The following is a 20,695-nucleotide window of genomic DNA, read 5'->3' as shown; positions in this document are numbered from 1 at the left end:
TAAGTTAACCCTTTCAGTCCCAAGATCTCATTAGTTATTCTCTGATTTAAATTCGAAGAATTCGGTATTGGATCGACTAATAATCCCCTACTTGATGTTTTTCTTTTTTTCTCATCACTTGTCTGCTCGATATTGTAAATATTGTGTTGATATTATGAGGAAAAAATCTGTCTTAGTCAGTTACGGAAGTAAAAGGATCAAGAAAGTGTGTCAAAATTTAAGTTTAAATTTTTTCTTGGTTAGTCATTTTCAATCCGTGTCGATCCTCTCCATTCTCAATTGTTCTTGTTTATTTTTTCATACATTTTTTTTCCATTCAGTGGAGTTATTTCTTCATACAAAGCTTCTATTTCGTGGATTCGCTCATACTGACGCGAAATCTGCTCATCGTCGAAAAGTACTTAACGTAGTTTGACCCAGCTCTTCTAATATTACCAGACTATCGCAAATCTGATCCATTCACAAAGCAAACCGGCACAAAGGTTACCCCTCCCCGCCCGGCCCGGCTTCAACTTCTCTTCCTTCCTTCGAACATGGCCGGCTTGGATGTTGATTCGGTTTTGAGACGCATCGGCCAATTCGGTCCTTATCAGATTCGCATCTTAGCTCTGTTCACGTTCATCTTCTTCCCCATCACATATCAAACGCTGATCATGGTGTTTGTGGCGTATGAGCCTCCTTGGATGTGTGCTAAGCACAGCGTGGTATGTTTGGAATCAAATAACTCATCGCCTAACAGCTCTTCAGTAGAGAGTGCTGTTTACAGCACATCTACCAAACCCAAACAGCTTTATGAAAGAAGATGTTCTTTGAAGAGAAGCGACTGGAAGTTTGCTGAGTACGATCTCTATGAAGGACCACATGAGACTATTGTAACCGAGGTAAAAACAAGGTTTGTTGTTACAATGAAATTGATGCTGTAAGCAGAATTCGGGAGGGAAAGTAAGAAGACTTGTAATCGTATGTCACCGCGGCCTTACGCCCAGTTTCAGACAAAGTCTTTTCATTTCACTACCCCGCTGGAGACGAAAATCCGTTCTGGATTGCACCTTATCAACCTCTTAGCCACCTCTAAAATATCCGGGAGGAATATCTAGAATTAACTGAAATATTTAGCAGTACTTCGCAACGCCACCAACATTCACACCTCATTCAAGGCTTCTGATCTGAAAAGGCACCCTACTCCTGACGATAAATTGTAAACTTATTTCAAAGCCATATCTTAGATCCAAGATCCATAAATCCCATCGCACCTCTGGGGCACCACCCTGTTGAAGCCTGGTCATGGAATACTCCCCCCTGACGGAGATATGTTACGTTATAGATAACAAATGATTTCGTAAGGAAATATGTCACGACACTTTTTTTATTTCGGGGTCATTGAAAATTGTCTTACATATATTGTATATATTAAGCAGCAATTATTTAGTGAAACCTTACACAAGCATACAGCTACTGGACCTTTGCCTGCTGGAAGCGTGTTCTTCTAATACACGCTCTAAGGGATTACGGTCCGAGACGGCGTCATGTAGTGCATATATATACAGTATTCTCGACTTGGTACAAATCATTCTCGGATACTTCTCCGTGGACATTTTTGGTTCCAAGAATCGACTGTCGTTGTTTGGATCCCACGATCTAAACTTTAATCTAAGCGACGCGGTGATTCTCTGATGTTCCCCACCCGCCTACGATATACGAAGACTTGGACTCTGCGAGGAACAAAATGCTTAGTACTTGTTGCCAAACTGAACTAATTTCCCTCAAACACGCTTTTTCTTTACACACACTAGAGATAGTTGTGGAAGAAGACTAGATGCACATATCTGCCGACCGACCCCTAAACGGCCTGCATTGTACGAGCGTGCACCCGTAATGGCATGTTAAACATGCAATTAGTTTCGTACCTAGACCTTTCACGGCCAATCGGCTGTAAGTAACGCCACACGATAGGATCTGCAAACGACTGATTAACATACAGTAACGTGAACCGTATATGGTAGATTATTCCTAAAATCTAACAACGTTCATCAAACCGCCGTTTTTTGTTTGTTTGTTTGTTTGTTTTTTTAGTTTGACTTGGTGTGTAGCCGTGGAATGCTGGGGTGGCTCGCAAATTCCATGCTGTTCATTGGCTGGGCAGTCGGTGCCATCGTGTTGGGTTTCATCGCCGACCGATATGGCCGAAAAAGTGTCCTGTTCCCTTCCGTGTTAATAGTGCTGCTGGTGACGTTTGCTATGGCGTTTGCTAAGGCGTTCTGGATCATTGCTGTTTGCCGAGTAATTATCGGGTTTTTCGAGGCTGGTTGTTTTCTGTCAATGTTCGTATTGGCCACCGAACTGGTTGGGCCTGAGAGGAGAGCACTAGCTGGGACCCTTGTTTGGTTCTACTTCACCGCAGCCCTAATGATTTTAGGACTGAAGGCCTTTTTTATTCGTAAATGGAGAACACTACTCATTGTATCATCAGCACCGTGGATTTTCATCCTCGTATTCTGGAAGTATGTTAAAAATATTTGTCGCTTAAAATTTAGAAGTGATCAATATATAACGTCTCTTCACAGTATCAATTCAATATCCAGTCAGTGGGTAATGAGAATAAACAGACCCATCAGGTCTACGGTGTTTTCTTGATAGAATATCAACCTCTTTCCTTTCTGATTAAAAGAAAAATTGTTATAATTAAATTTTTACGACTAACGGTTAGAAATTTTCAATTTCTACGCCTAACAGCTAATTTTTTAGCCGTTTTATGGCTGACGGTTAACCTCATTGAGACCCTTTGAGAAACCTGCGGGTGGGTTTGGTGTGGCGTCTGATTGGTTTAAGAAGCAAAGTTTGTAATCTGATGGTCCCTGCTTTAAATCCTCCCTCTTGCACTTGTTGGAATTGTTCTCGGTAAAAAGTTCAACTCTTTAAATGGCCAAATGGTCTGCCCACTTTCAATTAGGATTTTCACACTTACGTGTAATTTTACATTCGATACTCGATATAAACCCTCACTAGGTGTTTTAATCACCAAACGTACTTCTCTTACCTCAAAGGTTCATTCCCGAATCAGTGAGGTGGCTTCTTGTTAAGGGAAAAAAAGAGGAAGCTCGAGAAATTTTGTCTAATGTCGCCAAAGTGAACAAGAAGGAGATGCCAAGCGAAGAACTACGTGTCCCAGTAACCACCGCGAGCAAGGGGATCTTTGAGCTGTTTAAGACATGGAATATGGCAAAGTTGTCTTTGATCCAGTGTTATGCTTGGTTAGTTATGAACGAAGCCTCTTCCCTAAACGTCTCCTCTTCCCACTCCCTCCTCCCCCCTTCAACCCCAAAGTGAGGGAAAGAGTGCTCAGAGTTGGAATTTCCACTCCTCCCCCCTTCCCCCTTCAACCCTAAGGTGAAGAATAGAGTGCTAGGAGTTGAAATTCCCACTCCTCTCCCCCCTCCCTCCAGGGTGGGGAATAGAGTGCTTGGAGACGGAATTCCCACTCCTCTCACCCTACCCCCTTAAACGCCAGGGAGAGGAATAGAGTGCTCGGAATTGGAATTCCCACTCCTCCCCCCTACCCCCTTCAACCCCAGGGTAAGGAATAAGAACGCTTGGAGTCGGAATTCCCACTCCTCCCCCCTTCCCCCTTCAACCCTAGGGTGAGGAATAGAGTGCTCGGAGCTGGAATTCTCACTTTCTTCCCCCCCCCCCTCCTTACGCCCTTCCACCCGAGGTGAGGAATAGAGGGTATGTGACAGACGGCTCAGAGGCGGAAAAAAGCTCAGGAACGTGGTTGGTTGTACATATCAAGATTAACTTTTTTAAGTTCTTCATAGATATGCTCATTGCTCCTTGGCGTATAATAACCATTTTATGTTTTTCCATCTCACAGAACCAATATTTGATGGTTTTGTTTAAGCTTGGGAAATTAACACTATTGGGAAAGATCTGCTCAAAGTTCGTTTTCAACCTCCATATTATTCTTCAAATTTGGAAGAGTCAGCATTTTTTGAAGACCTGTCACAGTCTTATCGACTCATATTCTATTCCGTTGAAAGTTTTTTCTCCCCTAAATGTTTTGTTCAGGTTCGTGAACGGCATGGTGTATTACGGGCTGTCACTGAGTTCGGGAGAATTTGGAGGAAGTATCTATTTGAATTTTGTTTTGACGAGTTTGGTAGAAATCCCTGGAAATATACTGGTTATCCACAACTGTAACAGGTACTAGGACGGTTTAGTAATAATGAACAGAATTTTTGACGACAAATAGGTCAGACTTCTGCGCATGATCGAACTTTGAGGCGCCCTGTCATCGTGTTCCTGTCAGCTGGTAGATCAACAAATGCCTGTGATAAAAGCTTTTTGTTAGAATAGTCTTGAATTTTTTTCTTCTGTCTTTGTTCATCAGTCCTCTCTCAGATTTGTTTAAATGTTGATCGACAGCCAATGCCTCTTTTATTTTTGTTTAGTATTTTGTGCTAAATCTTGTTCTGAAGCCGCCCAAAATTGACCCTCTTGTGCTTGATTATCTTATGCATGACCGACGTTTGACCGCTCAGTCACTTTTAAAAGATTTATTTGATAACTAGCCGCTACTCGGCAATTGAGCCCACGCTCGTTCCCGAAGACTCTTTACTCAAGGAGGAAGAGATTCCGGAATGGGCTGGGGAGAGCCAAATCGAGTCTATTGACAAGAGTTCTTCCAACTTTTTTTCTCACTAGATAAGAAAGATCTTTTAAAACTAATTTGTTCTTTTTCCAGGTTTGGTCGTCGGAAAACGTTGGTAGCTTACATGGTTCTAGCAGGAGTCACTGTGGTAGCTGTTTCCTTGATCCCAAATGGCACTAATAACACAGGTATTTGAGACCCGAGGATATATTTTATACTGATATCAGTTTCAATTTCTCGTGAATATTCACCAACCATTTAGTGTGTTTCTTTTCAGGTTACATCGCTGGTCGAGTGACGCTTGGCACTCTGGGTAAACTCTGTATTACTACTTCTTTCAACGCCATTTACGTTTTCTCGGCTGAACTTTTCCCAACGATTGTCAGGTGAGATTTACAATAAAATTGGATAAAGTTTAAGCGATCTAGCCCCTAGATGTGATTGACTCATAACCTCTTCTAACAAAATTCATACATTATCCACTAAACCTGTTAAGAGAGCAGAAAAACTTATCAGCTGTATGTGAGGCAGTTGGAAGAGTCTCTTTGTTCCAGGCTCTCAGTCAGCGGAAACGAGCTAAATGTGGGCACACGAAAAATGGACCTCGCGAAATTAGCAGGATCCCAAAGAAAAATGTTTCCTTGACAACCACTTCAGCTGCATCCGCTTGCTCGCCATTTTTCGCGCGTCCCTGTTCTAAGCAATGAACCCTGCAATGGGAAGGATGAATGGGAAAAGCCAGGTTAAATAGTGAAAGACGAAAGTGAAATGGTAAACGGGGAGTGGGTATGAAAAATGACAACAAATAATGGGAAAGGCGAGCGGAAAGGGAAAAATAGGAACGCGGGACGGGGAACGGGGCATGGGGCGAAACTACCTGTAAAGAAAGAATAGGAAAAGAGAATTAAGAATAGCGGAGGAGGGAAAGAAAGAACGGACTGAAGTGTGTGTAACAGGCTCCACGAACGAGGAGCAAGGAATTTTTAAGTCAATTGTTCATTATTTCATTTCAGAAACAGCGGGATGGGTATGGTATCCGTGGCAAGTCGTATTGGGGCAGCCAGCTCTCCCTTTGTGGTGGAGATGACTCGTATTAACGCCATTTTTCCTTTCGCCTTGATGGGAAGCTTGTCATTCATTGCTGCAGTTTTTTGCTGGTTACTTCCGGAGACCCTTGGGAAACACACCGCCGAAGTTATGGAAGACACCGAGAAACAACAGGGTACTGCTCATATAAAGACCTTAAGTGAAACATGTAATACCCGACACCACTTACAATCGTTCGCCTAATTCAAGATATTGGCATGTAAAGGTTCTAATAGATTGAACTCAGATAGTAGGTTTATTGTTAGGGTCCTTTGCAACAAAGAAACACAACTTCAAGACTGAACAGCTTTCTAAGAGCATATTAAATCTACAGTGAACCTCCCCCTCCCCCCCCCCTTGAATTATCCATCTAAAGAGTACAGGTTTTGGGTCCTGAGAGAGCAGAATGCTATAGTCCGCTTCCACCGAGGGGAGACTGGAACCGAATGGGACTTAAATTTACGGTTGATATGAGAACTCAAATCAGGACTTTTTTGGATATGGACGTGATATGGACTGGTTACTTGGAAAAGCAATGAGAACTAGCCAATAAGGTAGATAGTATAAACTCTTTGAGTTTCTCTTGTATTGGAGAAAATCCTGAACATTCAGTATTTATTTCTCTTGTTTTATAAAATTTTCAGAAGTTTATTGAGTTACGTGTGATTACAACCAACAGTCAAAAATCAAAAGACAAACGTTGAAAGTTTCAACTGTTTATATCAGGGCTGGTTGTGCAAAACATATCTGCTCGAACACCAAACCCAATTCAAATCGAAGTGTCTATATATTGAACCCTCTTCCAAGTGTACCGCTTTTTGTTCTTTATTACCCTTCACACATAAAGACACAGCCATCTGCATGGCAGCAACAATAACAAAAAAAAACATCAACAACAAAAGTCAGACAAAAGTCGGACAACCGTTCGTTTCTTTCAGCAGTTAACATCCACGACAAATATGCAGCGTATTTCAAGCCAAGTGGAGGATATATTTTGATTACATGACTGTTTTGTTTTGTTTTGTTTTTTTTCAGATAAGGACTATTCTCTGGAAGTACTAAAAAAGCTGACTGAGGACTGATTAATTTCTTACCTCATTTACCTGAAATATTAAGTCCCTCGACATCTACCAACGATTTTCACCTGAGAATTAAAATTTGTATGAAACGTCTCTATGAAGTTATTAGTAAAAAAAAAAGAAAAAGAAAGGTAAATGAAATAAAAAATGGCCAGATGTCTTGTTTCATTCCCATCAATCATACCTTAATTTGTCAGTTTTTCTTTCAGCTAGTCTTAGAGAACAACATACTTGGGGTTAAGTAGAAATTTCAGCCCTACTCAATTTCGCTCGTTAAGATTAGAGAAGAATAATTTGCCTAAGGCTTTGAACCTGATAAACGGGCTTATCAAGTGAATTTTTTAGTTTCTTTGTTATTGATGTAAGCTGGCCGTAAAGAAGTAATTCCTGCCTCGTCGATTTTTGACTTTCTTTGGCTCCGAATTTACCAGCACCGTCTGGAGGTTCAAAAGAAAACCGGAGGAAAATACGTCCTCTGTTCTAATTTTTTAATTTGGAGTGATTGTCAATTAAACGTAGATAAAGGTAGCTGTATTTTACCGCCAAAGTGAGACTCGAGCGTTGGTCTTACGTCTCTTTCATTGGGCAAGTGGTTGACAATTACAACGTCAGGTTTTCAAACTTTCATATGGTATCTTATGTCATTTACCGTATAATTAAGGGCAACGGAACTTGCAAAATATGCCACGACATTACATTGTAAGTTAAGGCAAAAGTACGGACGGAAAGCTGAGCAACACAAAGGTTACACTGAAATAATAAAAAATGGAATAATATTGTAACTATAAATTTCTCATTCGATGGTTTGACAAATAATACGAACTGACATTTTGTCCATTGCTCATATTTTTCGACGCCCATACGGGGCTCGGAAAAATACTGCGCAAATATTATCGTGCAAGAAATATTCAATTGGAATTAAACTATCCTTTTCGTGCGATTTCATTGTACCTCAAATAAAAAAGTACACACAGACCTAACACTTTTTCACTTGTGGATTTGAATATCTCAGGATATACGACATGCAAATTTCGTGGCGTTAGCACGGCCAAAAGAGTCTGGGGAGAGCATACAGCTCATTTCAGTACTCTCCCTTACGACTAAAAATGATAGTGCACGTATACATAATTGAACAGTTTAGAGCTGTTACCTAGCCTGATCTGTTTTTTATCTTTGTGGCCATAACCCATAGGCAACCCTGTCTCGATTGTCAGTAAAAAGGAATTCTTTTGTTTCAAATAGTTTCATAAAACACGTCGACTTCATCAGGCCGAAATAGGTTGCATACATCTTATCAAAGATGGCGGACCGATTGTTAGATAAAGCGGATCAATTTGGAGATAATGGCTCGATTCTGTATTCTGGAATCACAGAATAATTGACAGTTTAGTACAATCATTGCATATTCTTATAATATTCTGCACAGTTTATCTACGAGTTCACCATAGCGTCACTTTGATCAATTTGCGCACTCTCTCCACGACTAAAAATGATGATACCTGCATACACGATGGGACAGTTTAGTGCTACTACCTAAACTGATTTGTTCGAGCTTTATCTCAGTTTGTGGCCTTAACCCACAGGCAACCTAGACAGAAACGTCTGTCTGGATTGTTGGTAAATAGGTCTAAATAGGAGTTTTGAATATCATCGTTACTTCATTTTGTTTGTTTCAAGTACTTTCATAAAACACTTCAATTTCATTGGGTTGAAATTTGTAACTTCCTGCCAGGAATGATTTGGTGAAGGAGCTGCCATAACTGTGGCCAGATGGTGGACTGTAGGCGTATCCAAGGTTTGTGTAGGAATTTGTGTTGGATGAGGCGTAACTGGCAATGTAAATATCGCCTCCTCCACCAAATGTGGGTCCATAGCTTGAACAACTGTATATGGAATGGCGACTAGAACTATACTTTCCTGTTTGAGGCAGTTTCACTGGTGCCCAGCCTGGCTTGTTAACCAATGAGAAAAGAAAGGCCTTTGAACTGTACTGGTATTCACAATTGGAAACTAATAAGCAAAATGGAAAAAAAGAGTCACAAACTATTTCAGTAAACTGAGATGAAGGTGAATATTTGTAACAATTGGCCAGAGGAACATTTAACACGGTCGAGGAATTGCGTTTACCAGTTAATAACAACAATAAAACGAAAAGCTATTGAATAAATTTTCCACCTCCTTTTGACTTCAACCTTTCTCTATGGTAGAAGAAGTTATTGCGCAAATACAGCTTTTCCTAATCGAGCATGATCTTTTGTCAAATTTTAATTTCAATCAGATAATCAGACAACAGAAACTTTATGTCAGAGTTTCTTTTCAGGTTCAAGTTATTTTAGAGGAGAGACTTTATGTCGCTTACATGAGTTCTGGAAAATAAGTAACCACATGTGGTTTCAAATGATAACAAGAGGAGATATGTTTCAATGAAATGAAAAAATAAAGTGAAAGCATTCAATGATTTACTTACCCCATGATGTGTTGGCGTATCCGCCAAAGATGTATTTTCCCACACGAATAATGGTCACTGTGGGCCCTTTGTTGTCACACTTTGAGTGGAAGGTAGTACTGGCCCAACCATCCACTGATGCTAACCAGCAGCGCTTCCAAGACTGGCTCTGCACAACAGGGTTTAACCAAATTCTCAAAGTGTGCAGGTAATGAACATTATATGTCAGTATTTCTGATCGCTCCAAACCTAAAAAAGAAAGATATTAAAGCCTGTTCTAATTGTTCAATTAAAAAGGGATCAATTTCGGTTTTGATGCCGGAACACAATTTAATACCAAATGAGAGTGAATTAGCACAAATAGCAGCAAATGTTTTCCAATTTTTTTTACTGTATTAATTTATTTATTAGCGATAGTTGGACTTGTTGGCCCATTTCAGCCTTAAGCTTGTTAAATGGGGCTGGTATAAATAATAACCAGGCCAGAGCACAACACTGGGAGACATGTTCGCTACTCTTTGCGAGAAGTGCGTAGGTTCATTAACGTCCCCTGCTAACCAGTACAGAGGGAAGTAGGAGTTTATCATCTTTATCCGAGAGGAATAAAATGTTTAACTACTTGCAGATGTCATGGTAGCGGTATTCTCCTCAGTTATTTTAATACCCTGAGTGTGGAACCCTCGATCTTCCGCACGGCAGTCCGGCGCTCTACACCATGAGCTAACCACGGACGGTTTTGGGATATTTTTTAAATGCTGGATCCATTCAACAACCATATTGTGCCATTAAGACAAGTGATACTTTCTTCCATATTTTTAAAGCTCTGCAGCAAAAGTAACTAATAAATAATACCTCTAAATTTTTCTGCAATCACCAAGGTTGTTGTCTCTACCAATCCGAAGGTGTTTTTAGCCCGGCAAATGAAATATACGTTTTCTTTACCCATTTTTATTAGAAGACATCCATCTTTCTGAAAAACAGGAAATGAGTCAGAAGACTTTTGGCCCTGGTACCACTCAACGTTTGGACGAGGAGAGCCTGAGGCTTCGCAGCACAGGGTTACATTTGTTCCTGGAAATCCACTGACAAATGTAGGGGGCCTGTTGGTAAATTTAGGTGGTTCTGAGGAAAGAAAAAAAATCAGTGTAACAGTCATAAAACAAACGTGGTGAAGATTTTAAAAGTCTGAGCTAAAGATGGCGAGACAAAGCTTATCATAATCATTTCTCTCTTTGACAAGCAGCTTTAACGTAATCAAGGCGCGCCAGAATCATTCAGGTTATATTTTCATGGTATTAGAAAAGTCTTGATCAATAGACCTGAATAACCATCATGATTCGATTAGGGGCATTATCTGATTCTGGAAACAAACGACACTGATCTTCTAACATTTCGAACAACTAAAAGCAAAGCTGAAAGTCGCTCAAAAGTAAAAGACCTTACCTTTTATGTGCAATCTGCTTATTATTCGGAACATTCCCAAACCAGTGTGAGCTGTACACATGTACGACCCAGCATGTGACCTTTGCACGCTGCTTATTCGAAGCGCACCATCTTCAACAGTAGCATTAGATAGAGTACCTCCAAGTTTACGCCACGTTATTTTGGACGAAAGATGGCCTTGAACCCAACAGTAAAATATCCCAGGCTCGTCCACAAAGACTTCCTGAGATACTGGATACGCACTGATCTTCAGTGGAACAACACATTCTCCCTTTGGTCCCTGAATACCAACCAATCCTCTGCTGCCTTTGCTTCCTTTTAAGCCAATAGATCCTTGTTGTCCTTGACGACCCTTTGTTCCAGTCTCTCCTCTGATCCCGGGTGCTCCAATTGACCCTTTGTCGCCCTTGTCGCCTTTTACTCCCTGAGGTCCCACAGGTCCTCTTTTACCACTCATGCCTGGAGCCCCGATTGGACCTGGAGGGCCTCTTGAGCCGGTTTTCCCTGTAGCTCCTTTTTCTCCTTTGTACCCTGGATACCCGTGGGCACCTGGAGGACCTGGAGGTCCTGTCTGACAAATCTTGTTGTTGCAGGATTTATTGAACTTGTTGTTAATTTCCTGGCGGACTTGCTGCAGAGTTATTGTTCCTGCAGCAACATTTCTTCTCTCTCTTTGATGATCACGGACAGCAGATGACACACTTCCAACTTTGCTTTCAAAACCTGTAGAAGTTACGATAGCAAATATTTCTTATGGGATTAATGAAATAATGCATTTTAAAGTGCGAAAGAATAATCTTAATTAATGTAGTCGTTTATCAATCGATGTTTTCGGTGAAGAGAAAGAAAATGGAAAGTAGAAACAAAAGAGGAATATGCAAATGTTAAAACATTAATATTCTCACAAAATCGGTGCAAAAATGAATATATGAACATGAAATGGAGTCAGAGTTAAAGAAAAAAAAAAAGTTCATAAACTAAGGAACCTTGGACGTCTATACATTTTTTTGGAAAATAGCCCGAGGACTGTCTGAAGCTGCCTTTAGTCTTGAGACTTTTCAGGTGCGAGATTTCAAGTAAGCTCATTGAGCATCTTGCTCAAAGTTCTGTTCGTAAGATATAATTAACAATTCTACTGTCATGAAAATTTCGGTGCTAAAAATTAGCGGTGATCAAACACATTAGTGTAAGATAATTAGAATGTATGCTGCTGTGTTTCAGGAAGTCAAAACAGTGGGAGTCATAACGATGTGGTTCAACATGTTACCTGATCCAATTTGCATCCTTCGGTGGCCTGACGCACGAATGCATGTCACCCTACATTTCCGTAATGTGAAAGCAGATATTTTCGATAACCATACAGTTTCTTGAGTAAAGAGAAACGATAGCAAAATTTGTTGATTACCTTAAGCGTGTTCTTTCACATATAGCTTGTGAAAAAACAAAATAGATGAGATTTAAAGCGTCAGCTGAGTTTGACCTTTTCCAAAAATACCCTTGGCAGAAGGATAACATACAAATAAAATACAACTTAAGATAGATTTTCGTTCTGTCTTATTTCACAATCAACGGCAGTGGAATTATAGCGAGTATTCTGTTTCTAGAATTGAGAAGCAAATGAACGATAAATCATTTTGTGCTGTGATGCAGTTTAATGTTGGTTATTAAAAGCTAACAGATCTGAGGTACGTGTAACCAATTACTCACCAAACATAACATCCGGCTTTTCCTTTCTCCTTGTTGTGGATGCAGTTTCATAAATTTGTAACCTCTTCTTCACTATTCTTACTATGTTTGTTTTCAGGTCATCGTCAATCCGCTGAATTCGGTTTTCAAGCCTTATTTCCATCGCTTTCGAATTGTTGTACACAAACTCGATCCTCATAAACAACAATGTTACAAGAGTCAAAGAAGTCACTGAAATTGCTAAGGGAATTCTACTGATCTTTTCAGTAGATTTCGTGCGGACGTTCCTCTTTGCATCCATTTCTGTATCGGTGATCTTTGAAACAGGAGGAATACAGTTCGCTGGCGGGGACTGATGTAGCTTAAAAACGTTAGTTAAGATGAAACTCTCCTTTCAGCGCTGAGCTGTTTACGCGTACTCACTATAGCTTAAAATATCACTTACACATCTGTAAGACAATACAGATTAAATTTCTCAAGAGGAGGTCTTTGACCGAATATTTTTTAAGAGCAGGGTGAGTCTGAAATAGAAGTGAAAAGAAAGTTGATAATCAGATGGATGAAGAAAAACGTCTGAATACTCATTGACAATACTCCCATCGTAGACGTCAGCTTTTCAGATTTCTCTGAGACAGGTTAACCCTTGAGGCTACGATGATTTATCATTAAGGATGCGAATATGACTTAAATGAGGTTGAAAGCTCAACACTTGTTTGGGGATGACCTTAAGCTTGAAGCTTCGCCCTAAAGTTATTCCCACGTTGGCTTTGTTCCGGGGAAAACGATGCACGAAATTCAAAACGGGAATCACAAATTAAGGCTGAGTTGAAAACATTAACTAAGCCATCAAATTTGACTGAAGGTTTCAGAAATCACTTTACAGACTACTCTACACGAAGCGCTACAGCAATTAATATTCTTTGAATGTTTTTCAAATGTATTTTGATACTTCTGGCTAGGCAGAAAAGCAAATACAGTGTTACCTTATACAACAAAACGGATATTTCCATGGAGGAATAAAACTATGATGATGGAAAACCTATATTTCCGATGGAATCTTTTCGTGTGTATTAGTCACACACGTTGCACAAGTCATAATGTTTCGCCTGTGACAGGTGCAGTATTTTTAAGCGAAGTAAATATTCCAGCACTGAAAAAAGTCGGCGTTAATCCAGCTGAATTCGTTGAGGTATTGAAACGTTTTATAGCTATCCGTGTTGCTCAGTAGTAAAACAAACACTTTCTTTTGTTGCAGATACAAGAAATCATGAAATCGGTTACCTTATTTTGTATCTGGTTGGTTAAATAAAAAAAAAAAGTATTCTGGATCACTTACAGCTCACATATGAAATTCGTTTAAGATCACCAGCAATTCTAGGCCGGCGATATTCAAAAAAGTTAACTGTAACTTTAACTGGACTAGACGTGAACTCTTCATGCAGATACTACCTTTGAGCTGCAATTCATCTGTTTAAGCGGAGAAGTCCAGTCACTGATGTTTGTAGAGGAACAAGATGTATCAAGCTTTTGTTAAAAGGAATAGATAGATTTTACTTTCGTATGCAATTTACCTCAATAAGAGATTTATTGGCAAATAAATGTCAAAATGAATCCAACGAGCGCTTTCTGTTGTAAAAATGGTAGACACAGTCTCCCTCTCATATCTACGATATGCCTAATTTCACCAGTATTGAATTGTAGCATTTCCTTTTTCCTTCGGATCGGATCCACGCATGCCCACCTGAAACTACTCTCTTACATTTTTTTCGAATTCAGGTTGCCCCACACGAGAGCTATAGATTCTTGTTAATAATCACGGCCTGCTCGCAACCGTAGAAAAGATGCACACCTAATAAACGCGCGTATAAATTGAATTTTTTAGGTTTTAAGTTTTCTGCCTCGTCGATTCTGAAACTTTCTTCGGTTCTAAATCCACTAGGACCGTCTGGAGGCTCAGAAGAAAACCGGCGAAAAATACGTCCTCTGTTCTTATGTAAATTAGTGTGATTATCAACTAAACGTTGAGGAAGGTAAGTGTTGGTCGTGCGTCTCTTTCATTGGGCAAATAGTTGACTCTTGTCAGGTTTTCAAACTTTGATACGGCATCTCATTCACTATGACGTCATTTATCATCTAAGGGTAACGGAACGTGCACAATATGTCACGACATTTCATTCTAGAACAAGGCAAAAGCACAAGCGGAAAGCTGAGCAACACAAAGGTCACACTGAAATAATAGAAAATGGAATAAGAGTGCAATTATAAATTTCTCCTTCGATGGTTTGGCAAATAATACGAACTGATATTTTGCTCATCGCTCCTATTTCTCTCGCCCCTACTAGGCTCGGAAAAATACAGCGCAACACGGTAATATCACCGAGCAAGAAATATTCAATTGGAATTAAACCATCCTTCTCGTGCGATTTTATTGTACCTCTTATAATAAAGTACACACAAACCTCGCCTCTTTTTACTTGTGGATATGAGAATTCGATGAGCATATTTTTTAGCGTTAGCACGGCCAAAGGAGACTGGGGAGAGCATACATCTTATTTTGGTACACTCTCCTACGACTATAAAATGATAGTATCCGTATGCATAATTGATCAGTTTTGCGTTTATCACGGCCTGATCTGTTCAAGCTTAGTCTTTATGGCCATAAGCCACAGGCAACCCTGTCTCCATTGTCTGTAAAAAGGAATTTGTTTCCTTCAAGTAGTTTTATAAAACACTTCAACTTCATCAGGTCGATATAGGTTGCATACATCTTATTAAATATCAATTTGGACAATCACTTCACATTTTATAACATTCTGCACAGTTAATCCCCGAATTCACCATAGCGTCACTTTGATCAATTTACGCACTCTCTCCAACGACTCAAAATGATGATATCTGCATACATGATTGGACAGTTTAGTGCTACTATCTAAACTGATCTGTTCAAGCTTTCTCTCAGTTTGTGGCCTTAACCTATAGGCAACCCAGACAGAAACGTCTGTCTCGATTGTTAGCAAATAGGTCTAAATAGGAGTATTGAATATCATCGTTATTTCAGTTCGTTTGTTTCAAGTAGTTTCATAAAACACTTCAACTTCATCAGGTTGAAATTTATAACTTCCTGCCAGGAATGATTTGGTGAAGGAGCTGCGATAACTGTGACCAGATGGTGGAATGTAAGTGTATCCAAGGTTTGTGTGGGAATTTGTGTTGGATGAGGCGTAGTTGCTAATGTAAATATCGTGTCCTCCACCAAATGTGGGTCCATAACTTGAACAACTGAACATGGAATGGCGAAGAGAACTATGCTGTCCTGTTTGAGACAGTTTTACTGGTGCCCAGCCTGGCTTGTTAACCAATGAGAACAAAAAGGCGCTCGAGGAAAATTTTTTTCCACAATTGGAAACTAATAAGCAAAAATGGTAAAAAAGAGTCATAAGCTAATTAAGGAAACTGAGATGAAGGTGAATATTTGTAACACTTGGCCAGAGGAAAATTTAAAACGGTCGAGAAATTGCGTTACGAGCGTATTTTAAATTAACAACAACAATAAAGCGAAAAGTTCTTGAATTAATTTTCCACTGTTCGTTTGACTTCGACCTTTCTCCAAGGTAGAAGAAATTATTGCGTAAATACAGGGAACAGCTTTTCCTAATCGAGTACGATCTTGTGTCAAAATTTAATTACAATCAGATTATCAGACAACAGAAACTTTGAACCAGAATTTCTTTTCAGGTTTAAGTTATTTTAGAGGACAGTCTTTAAGTCGATTACATGAGTTTTAAAAAATAATTAATCGCGTGTAGTTTCAAATGTTTCACTGAAAGCATTCAATGATTCACTTACGCCATGAAACGCTAGTGTATCCACCAAAGATGTATTTTCCCACACGGATAATGGTCACTGTAGGCCCTTTGTAGTCACATTTTGAGTGGAAGGTAGTGCTGACCCAACCATCTTCTGATGCTCGCCAGCAGCGCTTCCAGTAGGAGGCCCGGCTCTGCACAACAGGGTTTAACCAAATTCTCAAAGTGCGCAGGTAATGAACATAATGTGCCAGGATTTTTGATTTCGCCAAACCTGAATTCAGAAAAGAAAGATATAACAGCCTGATTCAATTGCTCAATTTAAAAGGGATCAATTTCGGTTTTGGTCCCGAAATAAATAAAAGTGAATAAGCACAAATAACAGCAAATTTCACCTATTTATTCATCTAATTATTTGCGGTAGTTAGATTTTCTGGCCAAGTTCAGCTTTAGAGCTTGTTAAATTTGGCCTGTATGAATAATAAGCCAGAGAAAAACGCAAGTGGCTATGTTCGCTTCTCTTTGCGAGAAGTGCTTGCGTTCTTTAACGTCCCCTGCTAACTAGTACACAGAGACGTAGGAGTTTATCGCATTTATTCGAGAAGACTTTAAAGTTTAACCACTGGCAGATGTCAAGGTAGTGGCAGCACATTCTCCTCAGTTATTTATCTGAGAAGACAAAAACGTTGTACCACTTGCAGATGTCAAGGTAGTGGCAGCCCATTCGCCTCAGTTATTTATCTGAGAAGACTAAAATGTTGTACCACTTGCAGATGTCACAGTAGTGGCAGCACATTCGCCTCAGTTATTTATCTGAGAAGACTAAAATGTTGTACCACTTGCAGATGTCACAGTAGTGGCAGCACATTCGCCTCAGTTATTTATCTGAGAAGACTAAAATGTTGTACCACTTGCAGATGTCACAGTAGTGGTAGCACATTCGCCTCAGTTATTTATCTGAGAAGACTAAAATGTTGTACCACTAGCAGATGTCAAAGTAGTGGTAGCACATTCTCCCCAGTTATTTTAAGATCCTGAGTGTCGAACCCTCGAACTTACGCACGGCAGTCCGGCGCTCTACACCATGAGCTAACCAAGGGCGGTTATGGGATTTTTTTTAAAATGCTGGATCCATTTAACCAACATGTCGTGCCATTTAGACAAGTGCTACTACCCTCCATTTACATATTTTGAAAGCTCTTCAGCAAAAGTGACTAACAAATAATACCTCCAAATGTTACTGCAATCACCGTGGTTGTTGTCTCTGCCAATCCGAAGCTGTTTTTAGCCCGGCAGATGAAATCTACGTTTTCTTCACCCATTTTAATTTGAAGACATCCATCTTCTTGAGAAACAGGAAATGACACAGAATACTTGTGGGCCTGGAACCATTCAACGTTTGGACGAGGAGAGCCTGAGGCCTCGCAGCAGAGGGTTACATTAGTTCCTAGCAATGTATTGACAACTGTAGGGGGCCTGTTGGTAAATTTTGGCGGCTCTGAAGAAAGAAAAAATCATCGTAACAGACATAAAACAAACATGGTGAAGATCTTATAAGTCTGAGCTAAAGATGGCGAGACAAAGCTTATCATAATCATTTCTCTCTTTGACAAGCAGCTTAACCGAAAACAAGGCACACCAGAACCATTCAGGTTGTATTTTCTTGGTTGTAGAAACATCTTTATCAATAGATCTGAATAACCATGATGATTCGATTAGGGGCATTATCTGATTCTGAAAACAAACGACACTGATGTCCTAACATTTCCGAACAACTGAAAGGCGGCAAAGTTGAAAATCGCTCAAAATTAAAAGTCCCCACCTTTTACGTGCAATCTGCTTATTATGCGGAACATTCCCAAACCAGTGTGAGCTGTACACATGTATAACCCAGCATGTGACCTTTGTACGCTGCTTATTCGAAGCGCACCATCTTCAACAGTAGCATTAGATAGAGTACCTCCAAGTTTACGCCACGTTATCTTGGACGAAAGATGGCCTTGAACCCAACAGTAAAATATTACAGGCTCGTCCGCAAAGACTTCCTGAGATACTGGATATACACTGATCTTCAGTGGAACAACACATTCTCCCTTTGGTCCCCGAATACCAACCAATCCTCTGTTGCCTTTGTTTCCTTTTAAGCCAATAGATCCTTGTTGTCCTTGACGACCCTTCGTTCCAGTCTCTCCTCTAATCCCGGGCGCTCCAACGGACCCTTTGTCGCCCTTGTCGCCTTTTACTCCTTGAGGTCCCACAGGTCCTCTTTTGCCACTCACGCCTGGAGCCCCGATAGCACCCGAAGGGCCTCGTGAGCCGGTTTTCCCCGTGGCTCCTTTTTCTCCTTTGTACCCTGGATAACCGAGGGCACCTGGAGGACCTGGAGGTCCTGTCTGACAAATCTTGTTGTTAACACTGCAGGATTGATTGAGTTTGTTGTTAATTTCCTGGCGGACTTGCTGCAGAGTTATTGTTCCTGCAGCAACATTTCTTCTCTCTCTTTCATGATCACGGATAACTGATACCACACTTCCAACTTTGTTTTCAAAACCTGTGGAGGTTACGATAACAAATATTTCTTATGGGATTAATGAAATAATGCATTTTAAAGTGCGAAAGAATGAGCAGAATTGATGTAGTCGTTTATCAATCGATGTTTGCGGTGATGAGGAAAAATGAGAAAATGAAGACAAAAGAGAAATACGCAAATGTTAAAACATTCATATGCACATAAAACTGGCGCAAAAATTAAATAACAAAAAAAAAAAAAGGAACCTTTTACTTCTATAAATTTTGTTCAAAAATAGCCCGAGGGCTGTCTGAAGCTGCCTTTAGTCACAAGACTTTTCAGCTGAGAGTTTCAGGTAAGTTAATTGACCATCGGGCTGTTTGCCAAAAAGTCCTATTCGCTAAATAAAGTTAACAGTTCTACTGTCGTCAAAATTTCGGTACCAAAAAATGGTGGTGATCAGACACGTTAGTCCAAGAGAATGAGAATGTAGACTGCTGTGTTTCAGGAAGTTAAAATAATAGGAGTTATAACTTCGGTTTGGTTCAACAAAATGTTACAGATTGAAAAGGTCATAGACAGGCCTGCACAGACTCCCCTGTGTGGTTTTACGTTTGCGACGCAAAAGCCTTTAATTAAAGCTTCGCTCTGACGAGTATGTCTTTGAGCGATTTACCTCTTTTGTATGATATAATCGGAGGCGTTTTGTAAATTGTTTTCAGCAGTGGCTGATTTTGGATGAGGTTCCATTCTTGCATCAGTATTTGTTTTAAATTTTTTAACCCCTGGGTGGTATGCTGTCACAAAAGGCAATATTTTGCCTGTTGGTTCAACAAAATGTTACGTGATCCAATCTGCATTCTTCAGTGGTCTGATACACGAATGTATGTCACGCTACACTACCGTAATGTGAAAGCAGATGTTTTCGATAACCATACAGTTTCTTGAGTAAAGCAAAACAATAAAATGTTCGCTTGCTGATTACCTTCCGCGTGTTCTTTCGCATAAAGCTTGTGAAAAGAGAAAATAATTCAGATTTTAAGCGTTAGTTGAGTTTGACCTTTTCCAAAAATACCCTTGGCAGAAGGATAACAAATAAAATACTACTTAAGATAGATTTTCGTTCTGTATACTCGTATAGCGAGTATTCTGTTCATAGAATTGAGAGGCAAACTAACGATAAAATCATTTTGTGCTGTGATGCTGTATATTATAGTGCTGATTATTAAAAGCTAACAGATCTGAGGTACGAGTAGCCAATGACTCACCAAAGATAACATCAGGCCTTTTCTTTCTCCTTGTTGTGGATGCAGTCTCATAAATTTGTAACCTCTTCTTCACTATTCTCCCTATGTTAGTTTTCAGGTCATCGTCAATCCACTGAATTCGGTTTTCAAGCCTTATTTCCAGCGCTTTCGAATTATTGTACACAAACTCGATCCTCATAAACAACAATGTCACAAGAGTCAAAGAAGTCACTGAAATTGCCAAGGGAATTCTACTGATCTTTTCAGTAGATTTCGTGCGGAAGTTTCTCTTTGAATCCATTTCTGTATTGGCGATCTTTAAAACAGCCGAGGAAGAATATAGTCCGTTGGCGGGGACTGATGTAGCTCAAAAACGCAAGTTAAGATGAAACTACCCTCTCAGCGCTGAGCTGTTTAAGTGTACTCCCTATAGCTTAAAATATCACTTACACAGTTGTCAGACAATACAGATTAAATTTCTTAAGAGGAGGTCTTTGACCGAATGTTCTTTTTAGTGCAGGGTGAGTATGAAATAGAAGTGAAAGGAAAATGAATAATCAGATGGGGGAAGAAAAACGTCTGCATACTCATTGACAATACTCCCATCGTAGACGTCAGCTTATTGAATTTCGCTGAGACAGATTACCTCTTGAAGCTAGGCTGATTTATCATTAAAACTGCGTAATAAGAGTTAAATGAAGCTGAAAGCTCAACACTTGTCTTGGAATGAATATAATATCTTCGA

General features: G+C 39.9%; 3 protein-coding genes across 4 annotated transcripts; 1 reads left to right on the top strand and 2 right to left on the bottom strand.

Moving 5' to 3' along the window:
• Positions 1-499: 499 nt before the first annotated feature.
• Positions 500-7,589, top strand: LOC131783327 (organic cation transporter protein). 2 transcript variants are annotated; one of them, XM_059100059.2, is made up of 8 exons: positions 500-881; positions 2,074-2,501; positions 3,045-3,251; positions 4,066-4,200; positions 4,742-4,836; positions 4,926-5,034; positions 5,662-5,870; positions 6,770-7,589. In XM_059100059.2, exons 1-8 carry the CDS (start codon positions 534-536, stop codon positions 6,814-6,816), a joined length of 1,578 nt encoding a protein of 525 aa, XP_058956042.2. In that variant the 5' UTR covers positions 500-533; the 3' UTR covers positions 6,817-7,589. The 2 variants fall into 2 exon arrangements, with proteins under 2 accessions (XP_058956042.2, XP_066023086.1); XM_066166989.1 differs by lacking the exon at positions 3,045-3,251.
• LOC131783331 (uncharacterized) lies at positions 7,570-12,768 on the bottom strand. Its single transcript, XM_066166988.1, has 5 exons — positions 12,410-12,768; positions 10,703-11,425; positions 10,112-10,381; positions 9,281-9,508; positions 7,570-8,823 (listed from the first exon to the last, which is right to left on the bottom strand). Exons 1-5 carry the CDS (start codon positions 12,687-12,689, stop codon positions 8,486-8,488), a joined length of 1,839 nt encoding a protein of 612 aa, XP_066023085.1. The 5' UTR covers positions 12,690-12,768; the 3' UTR covers positions 7,570-8,485.
• A 2,035-nt stretch (positions 12,769-14,803) lies between these two features.
• On the bottom strand, positions 14,804-20,455 carry LOC136280971 (uncharacterized). The gene is made up of 5 exons (XM_066166985.1): positions 19,972-20,455; positions 18,017-18,745; positions 17,423-17,692; positions 16,235-16,468; positions 14,804-15,794 (listed from the first exon to the last, which is right to left on the bottom strand). Exons 1-5 carry the CDS (start codon positions 20,249-20,251, stop codon positions 15,457-15,459), a joined length of 1,851 nt encoding a protein of 616 aa, XP_066023082.1. The 5' UTR covers positions 20,252-20,455; the 3' UTR covers positions 14,804-15,456.
• Positions 20,456-20,695: the final 240 nt, after the last annotated feature.

Source organism: Pocillopora verrucosa, chromosome 5 (genome assembly GCF_036669915.1).
Source record: "Pocillopora verrucosa isolate sample1 chromosome 5, ASM3666991v2, whole genome shotgun sequence".
In the NCBI taxonomy this organism is placed as follows: domain Eukaryota; kingdom Metazoa; phylum Cnidaria; class Anthozoa; order Scleractinia; family Pocilloporidae; genus Pocillopora; species Pocillopora verrucosa.
This window is presented reverse-complemented; position numbering and strand designations above follow the sequence as displayed.

Coding starts and splice junctions, on each gene's coding strand:
- LOC136280971 (XM_066166985.1), bottom strand. CDS start 20,251: ATGGATTCAAAGAGAAACTTCCGCACGAAATCTACTGAAAAGATCAGT. Junction 17,693..18,016: donor AAGCAGATTGCACGTAAAAG/GTGGGGACTTTT, acceptor TTCTTTCTTCAG/AGCCGCCAAAATTTACCAAC. Junction 16,469..17,422: donor GATTGCAGTAACATTTGGAG/GTATTATTTGTT, acceptor TTCTGAATTCAG/GTTTGGCGAAATCAAAAATC.
- LOC131783327 (XM_059100059.2), top strand. CDS start 534: ATGGCCGGCTTGGATGTTGATTCGGTTTTGAGACGCATCGGCCAATTC. Junction 3,252..4,065: donor TTGATCCAGTGTTATGCTTG/GTTAGTTATGAA, acceptor TGTTTTGTTCAG/GTTCGTGAACGGCATGGTGT. Junction 4,201..4,741: donor GTTATCCACAACTGTAACAG/GTACTAGGACGG, acceptor TTCTTTTTCCAG/GTTTGGTCGTCGGAAAACGT.
- LOC131783331 (XM_066166988.1), bottom strand. CDS start 12,689: ATGGATGCAAAGAGGAACGTCCGCACGAAATCTACTGAAAAGATCAGT. Junction 11,426..12,409: donor AAAGCCGGATGTTATGTTTG/GTGAGTAATTGG, acceptor TAACTTCTACAG/GTTTTGAAAGCAAAGTTGGA. Junction 8,824..9,280: donor ATACGCCAACACATCATGGG/GTAAGTAAATCA, acceptor TTTGCTTATTAG/TTTCCAATTGTGAATACCAG.